General features: G+C 37.2%; 1 protein-coding gene across 4 annotated transcripts in view; it reads right to left on the reverse strand.

The window, feature by feature from the left end:
* The window catches only part of LAMA2 (laminin subunit alpha 2), a 634,064-nt gene that overhangs the window by 376,829 nt on the left and 244,980 nt on the right, over window positions 1-12,255 (reverse strand). For all 4 annotated transcript variants that reach the window (XM_058676547.1, XM_058676596.1, XM_058676658.1 and 1 more), the window contains exons 5-7: window positions 7,328-7,507; window positions 4,102-4,191; window positions 2,269-2,386 (exon numbers count right to left, since the gene is read on the reverse strand). In XM_058676547.1, the coding sequence (XP_058532530.1) occupies window positions 2,269-2,386; window positions 4,102-4,191; window positions 7,328-7,507 (388 nt within the window). The remainder of the gene's footprint in view (window positions 1-2,268; window positions 2,387-4,101; window positions 4,192-7,327; window positions 7,508-12,255) is intronic.

Below are 12,255 nucleotides of genomic sequence, written 5' to 3' on the forward strand. Positions count from 1 at the left end.
TCAAGATTTGTTGAATTGATGAACAAATACTTCAAAACATGAGTAATAATTCTTTTATCACATTTAATAAAACTTCATTAATTATGATCATCTTGCGATAAGTTTAGAAGTAATTACTTTCTTGAGAATAATTGTTTTGATCAGCACTAATTTTTAAACACCATTACTGAATTTTGTTGCTGGTATATAAGGTCTGTTAACATAGTAAAGGTATTATCTCCTTGTCATGGTTGTTGTAGATTGCTCATCCACTCTGCTTACTTTGTACTCAGAATAGAACATTCTGTTCTACTAATAGAAAGGTTCAAACTTTATTCTAGAGAACACATAACATATATAAAACCAGGTGCATGTGTGAATATATTTGCAAATATATATAGTTATATAACTAGCCATGTTTATAATCAGTTTTATTTCTTTATAAGAATGTACTACAAGAAAAAATGAGAGTTTATGCAGTAAAAGTGGAAGTAAACATAGTATCGCGAACTTACTCTCACATGATTCAGAATCAGTTTCACCAGGATTATCTTCAACTATCCGTCTAACTCCTGCTCCTTGCCACCAGGACCCTCTGCCTACAGCACAGATGCAGCCAAGCAACTGTTTCTTAGACTGTCCAAATCACTGACATCAGTGCGTCCTAAGTGAAGGCTTAGTAAGTGGAATGAATATTCTTTGTTCTATAGAGAAACATCCTGGTATAACTAAGATTGAGGAAAATCTAAATCAAACTCAAATGAATTAGAAAGATATTACCCACGTTATGGAAGGATTTGTTATGTCACTAAAGGATTTTTCTGAATACTATTTTGCTCACAATATTATTCAACTTGGAAAAGGAAATTTTCACTTAAGCTGTTAGGAACATATGCATGACTAAAAACATGATGTCTATCTAAGGTGTTACAACGAAGATCAAATTTTTAATTTCTTGATCTATTAGGTATTCGTTTTCCAGTTTTGAAAGGTAACCTGCTCTCTTTCCTACAGGGAGAAACTTGTTTCTTGATTGCAAGAGAGTGTACATGGCTATAAATGAAAGTTTTTCCTTGTACAGTTCAGCTGCTAACAAGCTAAGTTATTCTTTCGTGTTCCAAAACAAAATATTCAAATGAAGACAGCTAAAGGTTTTTGAATACCCACTTAAAAGTATGTATTATAACTACATGATAAAATAACTTGAAATGTTGCTCCAAGTTGTAATTACTGATATCGCACAAAGAAAAATGAAGTTTAACTAAAATTTAAGCAAATTTAAAGCCAAATATGTTTAGATGGCATGTCATTTGAAGTCACTCTGTAGTAAGTCTCCCTTTGGGAGAGCTGTGCAGAATCTGGCGGATTAGCTGAAACAACACTGTGAGTAGTTGAAGAAGGCAAGGTGGAGCCCTGGGGTCCCTGCAGTGGTGTCAACCACAGATGGCCCATGACCCCAGATGGCCCAGTGGTAGACTGCTCTCCTTTGTACTCTGTATATTAATGTCCAAATGTGTGAGGAAATGTAATATTTGTCTTTCTGGGTCTGGCTTCTTTCTCTGACTGGAGATTTCTAGGTATCTTTCCAAGAAAACCAGCACAAATCAAAAAAGCAAAGCAGGTACATGCAGAAAATTAAAGTCCTCAAGAGACAAACAGAAGGTACCACTTATTAAACAGGAAATACAGTTGGTGGTTGGCAAGATTTTATGATTAAAATTTATTATGATTCAATAGTTTCAAAGACCTATTATGTCTTACTATGATACCTAATAAATGTTACATTATGTTATTCAACAAATATATAGTGCTGTTATTGGTTTAACATATCTACAGAATCTGTTTTGGAGGCCATATAAACTTCCTGATCATGGTATCTCCCCTGCCAGGTAAGTATATATAAAGTTCCTGTACTGAAATAAGATGTGCTGAGTTCAGACTCCAAAATATTAATAGTTGAGAGTCCAGTGTTGTGGCATAGCCAATTAAGCTGCTGCCTGCAATGCAAAAATTCCATATGAGGGTAACTCATGTACAAGTTGGTCCACTTTTGAAACAGACACCTGCTAATGGTCTGGGAAAAGCAGGAGGATGGTCCAATTCACTGGACCCTGAATACAAATAGGGGACCCAATGATTCTCCTGGCTTTGGCCTGGTTCATTCCTGGCTTAATATTTGCTGTTGGGGCCATTTGGGGAGTGAACCAGCAGATGAAAGGTCTCAGATGAAAGTTCCAGGAAAGAAAGAGGGATACACTTAGACAATCTGTTGGCTTCTCATGAACTTACCTTCACACTCGGTTCTTGTCAGAAAAGTTCCTGCTCTCCAGGGCTTTTGATGGAATCCTGGACAGCACTGATCACAACTGTCCCCACATGTGTTATGTTCACACTCACAGCGAGATTTCTATTAAAAAGGGGAAATCATGCTCACATTATTTGGAATGACAAAGCAGTAAGAACAAAGAGGATTCTTCTCAACATGATAATAAATGCTAGCTTCCTATAATTCCTAAACATATATAAGCCTGGGGAAAAGTACAATCTAATAGGGCTAGGTGTTTGGACAAATGCATAAGCCTGCAGCACCTATTAGCACACCTGGGTATGATGTCCACTAGGCTCCTGACTTCTGCTTCCGGATGTTGCAGACCCTCTACTTGCATAGAACTGAATTGTGAGTTTTGGCATTGGCCTTCTGGGCATTGTGAGAATTTGGGGACTGCAGCGGATTGGGAATACACCCCCACAACCTATTGCACTCCTGAATGCTTGCTCACCCCCTCTCTCCTTTTTCCTTCCCTAAAATGTTTAAAAGAAAAGAAACACAATACTCCCAGAAACAGATTCCTTTATAGGTTTTGATTCATCTCATGCAACCAACCTTCCAAGATCGACTTGCGGGCCCCAAAGTTTAAGAAACACACTATCTTATCAGTAAACGTGCCTGACAGAAACTATTCACATCATGCAGAAATCATCCTGAGAACTTTGAAGAGGAAAAATATTCCAGGGTAGTTGAGTCTTCCTTGGAGATAACATTATAATCTATTAATTAGAAAATTAACTCAGGCCCAGAATGATGACCTACTGACTAAACTATTGCCTTATAAGCACTGGGAACCCCTGTGGACTCTGGATCAGGTTCTAGCTGCTCCACTTCGCATATTGCACCCTAATTGTGGTCTGGGAAAGCAGTAGAGGACGACTCAAAGCCTTAGGGTCCTGCGTCCACGTGGAAGACCAAGAAGGAGTTCCTGGATCCTGCCTTCTGATCAGATTGGCTCAGCTCTAGCCCTTGTGGCCACTTGGGGGAATGAACCAGCAGACAGATCTTTCTGTCTCTCTCTATAAAATCTGCCTTTCCAATAAAATAAAATCTTACAAAAAAGAAAAAGAAAATTATTTCTGCATAAACTCACATTTGTAAGATATTTTTAGTAGAGGGGAAAAGACCCATAGCCCTATCTACATTCACTTTCTTACTATTCAGTAGAGTTCTTCCTGATACACAGTACAATAGATAATTTTATTTTTAATTACATTTTTATGAAAGTACATACAGAGGCCCATTGCCCTCTTCAGGTTATGTTCATTTAATACATTATCATTAACGAAAAATCCTAACCAAATCGTTTCAGCTTTTTCTGGTTTGACATTTTCAATGTTCTGAATTTTCTATCCTACTTTTGTCATTTTCTCCCACTTCAGTCTTTTTCCAATGTCATTTGCATGTTTACATTCACACACATATTTCATTTGTGTGCATTAAATTTTTTTTGATTAAACAACTTAAAAGAAATGGTTAGGATAATCGATGCAGGTGTTCCCAGAGCCTAAATCACACTGCAAGCTGTCACCACAAAAGAGGCTTCAACATAGATAGATCAGTTTGGAGTCTTTTGGAAAAAAAAATAATGTGTTTTCTGATACTGTGATGGCTGGCTTCAAAGTCTATCATTCTAACTGCCAGCTCTATTTCACCCTAGCACAGCTTCATGCTGCACCGACTAAGTGGGGACCTGACACCCATTCACAGCGTCTTCTGTCAGCAAAGCCTCTCATAAGGCATTTCCCAGCTCAGAGCTCCGTTTTGGCTAAGCGGTCTATAAATATACCTACATTTGTCACTGGATCAAGCGGACAAGCCCTGGCATGACCATAGCAGATGCACATCCCTCCAACAGAAATATCCTTGACAGAGTAGTAATACTGCAAAAAAGCAATCCAGAGAGAAATCCTGTTAAGGGGACTGCAAAGTGAGAGTCACAAAAGGGAACATTCAGTTACAAACCTTGTTTTCTGCTTCTATCCTCAGCTTAAAGCACTTGCACTTCTCTAGGCTCAAAGAACAGGCTCAGGAACTCCTAGCATTGTAATCACGGCCCGGAAAGAATGTCTCCAGTTTATCAGGTAGTCAGATAAGCCGTTTTTCCTGATAGTGTACAGTTCATGGGGGAGAACCTCTTGTTTGGAACAGTTTTTATCTGTGCTCCTAAGGTCAATTCTTCATAACACATATTTTAACATATTTTACATTATTTTTTGAAAGAGAATATTTTGTGGGGATAGTAACCTCAGAATTCATGAATCACAGGCTGACCGTTTGACCTGAGGAGTTATAAAACTAAAGAATGAAAGAAATGTGGGGAAAATAGCATGACTAGCAACGCTTATAAAGAAATGCAGGTAACTGCAAGTCACAGCACTTTTTCTCATTATTAGGTTAAAATGTCCACACAGTTACCTTCAAACCTGAACTTTAGAGCTTTAATTGTAATTATTTTAATTTATCCAGCTACTTCTAACATTATTTATAATTGCAGTATTGAACTTTAAACAAAACATGTTAACAAAATCCTAGGTAGTGGTTTACAATTATCATAGCACTTTATGCTATCACATGGAATGCAACTAACTTTCTCAATATGTGATAGTTCTACTATTTCAACTATACACATGAGAAAATATTAGATTTAGCAAGAACTCCTAATAAACACAAATGTTCAGTTCTCTGGCTATAAGCAACATTGTTTCTACTTTTTTTTTGAGTTCTTCCTTTTGTTTGCATCTTTTATTTACACAGAGTTGGTTTAAAACTATTTTTTTTTTTTTTGCTACTTCACCCTACTTTATAAACATAGTCATTGACCTAATGGAAGTTGCTGGGATTTGGGGTGAATATAAAAAAATCCCCTTCTGCTAATTTTTACCACATAATAGTATAGCTACAAATGGGAATGTTAGCTCAGAAGGCTGGCACAGTAGTATTTGTAAGTGCTATTAAACTGGGAAATCTATTTTAAATATAAATGTATAAGGCTTCCCTGACAAGTCATGAAGAGGAGCTGGAATTCAATATCCTATTTTTATATATTTAAATTTACATGTAGTCTTTATTGAACTCCAGTGCTTTCTAAAATATATTTATCTATTGACTCCTGCTGCAGTATTTTAAAGGCTCATGTGCAATGCAGCTATAAATAATAGATGTGTACCCCATCCCCGATGCCTCCTGCAAAAAATGATAAAAGGAACACTAATTTATTTTCATTGATTTTTTTTCCGCCTGATAGATGTACTGTCAGGAAAAAATAAATTTCACTTCAGTATTATTCAGTTTTCCTTGGTGTATATTTTTAAGTCACACCAAAATTAAAGTCAAAAGTGATTTTTTAAAAACAAGTGAAGAATTCGCAATGCTACAGTAAAGTAATGATTACTTCTGCATGAGACCATTTGTACTATTTTTAACATAGGACAAGATAAAAATTTTTCAGGTTGGAAAATATAGGGTACTGAAACATCTATCCTGTGTTGTATGGGGAGGACTAAAACTTGTGTCCTGTTCTGTGATGATCGACTTAGTGTGCGGAAGTCAAAAGGACAGAAAGCTCGTGAGGAATACACAGGAATGGTGTATGTTCAGCTCGCTGGCTCAGCATAGTGAGTGGTGGCAGCGGTCTGACCGTCAGTGGACTTACTCCATCACGAAGTGCTTTGCTTTACAATGTGAGTTTATCCACACAGGTCCTTTCATACCCACACCTCTTGTCACTCCACAGTACCGTGTCAGTGTGAATTTTCTTTATGTATTTGTGGATGAATGGACTCCACTGGTAACAGTATCTAGACCATGTAGTAGCATATAAAGGAGGTGACATTAGCTCAACCATTGTATGGGCTATAAGAAGGCAATTATTCACAGCAATCAGGATTGATCACTCATGTTATAACCTCACCGATTTCAGTTTAACATGCTGCAACACAGTACTTCTAATATCTCCTGTGTTCAAAGATATGTTGGAAGGTTGAATTTTCTTGGATCTTTTGTGTTTTTACATATTACCTCTGGAGGTAAATAAAACTAAAAGCAGAATAAGCTTTTTTTTTTTCAATTATGATTTGCCAATCACTACTGAAGCAAACCAAGCTTTGCAGACAAAATTGTCCACAGAACAACATGATACAGCCCAGAAACTTTCTGGAATTGAAGAATCTCTGCATTGCTCTCCATAGACCAGACCAGAATCTACCTTTCACCAGAGCAGGAGCTGAAGCTGAAGGCATGAATGTGCTGCAAGTGTGTATTTGCTTCCTAGATCATATAAAATGTAGTTTTCAGAGTTGAAGTTATGGGGCAGTGGGTTAAATTACCATTCAAGACAAGCACATTGCAATGTAAAGTGACAGTTTGAGTCCTGGATCCCAAATTTCTGATTCAGGTTTCCATTAATACACCTGGGAGCAGTTGAAGAAGACTCGGGTGCTTGAACACCTGACACTCATGCAGTGGTTCCAAATAGAGCCGAGGGACCGTATTTGGCTTAGGCCTGCCTTTCCTATTTCAGGCATTTGGATAGTAAACCAGAAAATGAATGTTCTCTCCTTCTTACTCTCACTCTCTCTCTGTCACTCAATGTTTCAAATAAATAAAGAAAACTGTTTTACTTCCTAATGTGAGTTGTGGAGAAAAAGTTTCAAAGTCACTATACTTTCTGAAGAAACTCTACGGGACAATTATAATAGTTTTATAGATCATCTAGTGTATGTGCTGCCGAAGCGAGCACATTACTCCTTAGATCATCTAAAGTGGTTTAAAATTTTGTATATATTCTGTTCATTAAAGCAAGATTATCTACCGAGCATGAAAGCTTAAGGAACTTCTCATGTTTGGCTCCTGGCAAACCAGCAAGTAGCAGAACTTGGACCTGAACCATGGAATGTTTACAGAATTTCAAAATCTCTGATAACAACATTCTTAAATATCTTTTTAAATATTGTTTACAGACTGTTAAGATGGATATGAAGTCATTTATAGACTCCAGTAAGATTCATCATGACTTACACGTCTTGTGACGATAGGGTCAATTTCTCTTGGGTCTTTGTGTGCCAACATCATCAGGTCAGCATTTAAAGTGCGGATCCTCTGAAACCTTAGGCGGATGTAGCGAGCAGAGGTAAATTCCAGCAGTTCCGGAGAAGGGTCATCAGCACTTGGTCTCCCATTAATTAAAGAGATGTGGATCTACACAACATGCAGAGTGAACAATTAAACTAACATAATGAAATACATATTTTACTTTTTCACAGCAATATAAGTAAATCATTATTTTCTCAAACAAGTAAATCTGGGCTCATATTTACCCACTGGAATAGAATTAATCAAAATATTTTGTGATTGTTTAAAAATATATACATACATGCTTCTATATTACCAGTACTCATATGGGCTCTAGTTCATGTCCTGCCTGTTCTACTTCTGGACCCAACTTTGTGCTAAAGGCCTGGGTAAAGCAGGAAAGAATGGCCCAAGTGCTTGTGTCCCTGAAACACTCATGCTTCTTGTTGCTAGCTTCAAGCAAGCCCAGTTCTCGCTATTGAGACTAACTATGGAGTGAATTTACAGATGGAAACTTCTCTCCTTCTCTTTCTCTTTCTAGGTCTTCCAAATTCATAAATATTGAGAAATACATTTGCTATTCATTTACTTATATCTTACTATTCTCTGTACACTAATATTATACTATTATGCCTGTTTCGAGGCAGAGCATCAACTTTCCCTTCCTAGAATTGCCATATTATTCTTGTTGGCATTTTTTAAAAAAATCTGGAACTTAGAGGAATCCTAAAAATCTTAATTTTTATAAATTATTAAAAACAAGAATCTAGTCCAAACTTAAGTCTCATACGAGCTCTAACAAAAATGCACTGCTTTAGGAATGCCTTCAGCTTAAAAACAATGATGAGATTTTGGGGGAAAATGGTACAAATGAGAGCAAAGCACAATCAGACCATTTTCCAGGTACAAGAAAACACTGCCAAGAACTGCCGTCCAGAGGTGAGGAAGCTGACATACGCCATCAGACACTTCTCAAGAACAGGGACTTCTACGGAGGGCAAACTCTGACACCAAAGACAAGTTATCTCCTACGACAGAAAAGGGGAGGCTGCCCCTAATCCTAACCAAACAACTTCCGTACATCAACAAGGAAAATCTCTATAGACAAAACATATGAAAGCCACTTTTAACCAAAAAGGAACTATATAGGAACATTAACCTTATGACAAAATTCTGAGCCTCATATACAGTAAGAAAAATGTTAGTTAACAGCTCACTGCTACATGCCTTTCCATTTTTTCAAGTTTGAAAAATCTACCAAATGTTGGTAATAATCTTTGATGGCAAGACTAAAGTAGTGTGGATTTACAATTAAGAGTGTTGGTATAATGAGACAACCCCCTGAGAAAGGCAGAAGTTTTAACGTAGTAATTCCACTTCCTGGAATTATCCTACAGACATATGAAAATACAGGTACTCTATTATTTATCAACTGAAGATATTGAAGAAACTGAACTTTTGTGTTTTCTAACTCTCCCAATTCACATTACAGTATTAATCTCCAAATTTAACAGTGTTATGATGGTAGAATCCTATGAAAGGGGTTAGTGCCCTAATAAAAAGAGGCCAAAAGATTGCTGGTTTTCCTTTTAACATGGGAGGACACAATGAAAAGTTGGTATCTACAAACCAGGAAAGAAGGAACTCACCAGAACCCAACCATGCCAGCATCCTTACCCTACGTTTGCTGATTCCAAAACTGTGAGATATAAGTGTCTCTTGTTTTAAATCACCCCTTTATGGAATGCCAAATAGAAGATCTAATTAGAAAGAAAATGTTTTTCTCTAAGAATTTGCAGTAAGAGTAGGGTAGGAGTAACAATGCAAGACTAGAAGCAATCTTATATTCAACACTGGAATTTATTTTTTTAAAGATTTACGGTATTTTAATTGGAAAAGCCAATTCACAGAGAAGGAGAAACAGAAAGATTGTTCAAATGCTGATTAACTCCCCCAAATGGCTGCATTGGCCATAGCTGAGCTAATCCAAAGCCAGGAGCCAGGATCCCAAGGACTTAGGCCGTCCTCTACTGCTTTGTCAGGCCACAAGCCAGGAGTTGAATGGAAAGTGGAGCAGCCAGAACATGATTTGGAGCCAATAAGGGATGCAGGCACTTGCAGGTGGTGGGCTAGCAAACGGAGCCATCACACCAGATCCTGAAGTTGATTAATGATTAAAAATTGTTGAAGAAATTGAAACTGAGTTGGAGCAAATATTTAACTAAAAATATGCATGTGCACACATATACACATGCAAACAGAAATGCACGGCGCAGGCTGCTGTGCTGGGGTGCAAGATGTTCAGGGACAGCATGGCTTTTGTGTGCCCTGGGGAACTGTGGTGTGAGGTCACTCACTAGCATTTTCATTCACTCTGGACAATATATCATGTGTGCTAATTACATTTTTTGACAGGAGAGGCAATGATGTACTTTTCCAATGCTAACATTCTGCATTTAGATAATCCCAGAGAGCATTTTGAAAACTGGCTGCCAATAAACTACTCAGGTCACTAGAGAAATATAGCAAACTATGAGAGGAGAAACTAATTCTGATGTCACAGGAATAGACTCAAGGTGACTCATGAGATGAAATGATGAGATGTCTCAGCTAATTGAATCTACCTTGGATACTTAGTGAAGAATATATTTATTCAAATAACACGTAGAGGGTGATATCAAGGGCTCCGAAAATACTTAACTGCACTATATTTAATATAGGAAATTCTATAAAAGCAAAGCAGATCTTGTTTATCTGCCATTATGTTATCTAGAAGATGAATGAAAAACACATTTGAAATTAAGTTTCTTTTATTGAATAATGAACTATAAAGTGTTAAAAGAATCAATAGCTATATAAAGCCATTAGAACCAGTCTCCATTACACATTTGATTTGCCATTCAGAAAAATTAGTAACTTTGAATTCACACTAAAATTTCTGTGAAGTTTTTGTTCGACTACACCCGAAAACAATATTTGTAAGGAAAAAAATACATCAATGCACAATTAGTATTAAAGTTTCTGCAAATTGTTAAGGGTTTTTATTGTTGATAATGCTATACTGAACTGCAATTTTACTGTGAAAGAAGCAGTATGTTCGTTTAAACACTTTAACATACAAGGGCTTTTTCTTCTTAAAATGAAAAGTGATGCTAGTACTCATTTAGGTTAATAAGCTCTATGATAGCTACATGAAGCACTCAGCAAAAGAACACTTTTCCTCACAGCTTTGGTATTTTCATCAAACTCGCTGGCCAAGAAATCTTGGGAGTATAGTCAGTCCCAGGATGTTTCTGGGACGGAAAACCAGCCAGCTGTTTGGCCACGTTGCTTGCAGCTTCCCTTTACCATTTCCCTCCACTCTCCAGCAAAATAAATCCTAATGCTGGCTAGACTATTTCCACTGGCACGACATTGCACAATTCCAGGTCCACTGGAGAATGTAGCAGACTTCTTTATATCCTGTACCTCCTGATGGGAGGGTGCCTATGTTCAAGAATGATGAAAAGGTACAGCTCCTTGGACCACCACAGCCTTACTGTGAGACCCTAGGCAATCTGGAGCTTTAACTGCCTTCTGAAATGGTTTCTGTTACACATATGTTGGTGGGTGTGTGGTCATGCTGTCTCAGGAATTCATGCCAACTGAAAATACAACCTTAGGATGATCACCTGGGAGTTTGGAGTGTAAAATTACTTATCTTTGTAATTATTGCTACAGATAAATAAAATTAAAATTCTCATAAAAACATGTTTTTATAACCAAATGATTAAATCAATGTTACACTCATCTAAATCGTTCTTTTATGAATATAAGTATATTACATAAATCACATTTCCCTGAAGATTAGCACAAGATCTCCACATATTAAGGCATTTTACTGTAAAACACAAAGATATTTTATGTAACCAAAATCAGATTACTAACACAGATAATTATTTTTATGTTTGTCTGTTTATATTACCACCTCAGTCTTAGGTTGCTTCAAGGACTATATCATAGTATCCTCTTCAATAATGCAATTTCGTTGTGTGAGTGAATGGATAGGAAAATAAAGGCTGCCAATAGATCATTAAAAACCATCAGAAACTGAACTAAGTTGTGGAAGTGTATACAGTTGACAACTTCATGTGTAACATTCTCCCCTGTAACATTTAAAAATTTCATTTGTATGTTCAATCTTTATGAGTACACCTATGGGTTTAATAAAAGAGGTTAACAATAAGCTGACCTCAAGAGAAAAAAACCATAATTCTATATGTGTAGAAACAGGGTAGCTGTCTACTGGTTTTGCTGAATCATTTTTAGCTTAACAGGTAGCTAAGTTATTGGGACTCTCTTAAATGAAATCATAACTAATATGTTATTAGTTCAGGGAGGGAAACTTATCAAGACATGACTGAAAATGAGACTGCCTTTATTATAGGGCATGTGGAGAATAACTGTAGGGAAGAGAGGGGAGATGAGGAAACAGAGAAAGAATGGAGCATCGAAACTCAGCATCTTCACAAAAGATTTACTTATTAATTGGAAAGAGGTACAGAGAGACACAGAGCAAGGAGAGGGAGAAGAGAGATCTCCTGCTCATCAGTTCACTCCCTAAATGACTGTAGTGATAAATGACTAAGTCTAGGCTAAATGGATGTCTGGAGCTTCTTCCAGGTCCCCTGCATGGGTGGCAAAGGCGTAAGCACTTGTGTCATGCCCCTTTGCTTTCCTTGACACATTAGCATGGAGCTGGATCAGAAGTACAGCAGCCAGGTCACAATCAGTGCCCATATTGAATTCCAGCATCACTGACATCTCCCACAACTAAATCTCCGGGCCTCGCCTCTTCTCTGAAAGTCAAAAGTGGGTATCAACTGCTAAATTCA

The sequence above is a fragment of the Ochotona princeps genome, chromosome 1 (assembly GCF_030435755.1).
Source record: "Ochotona princeps isolate mOchPri1 chromosome 1, mOchPri1.hap1, whole genome shotgun sequence".
Classification (NCBI taxonomy): Eukaryota; Metazoa; Chordata; class Mammalia; order Lagomorpha; family Ochotonidae; genus Ochotona; species Ochotona princeps.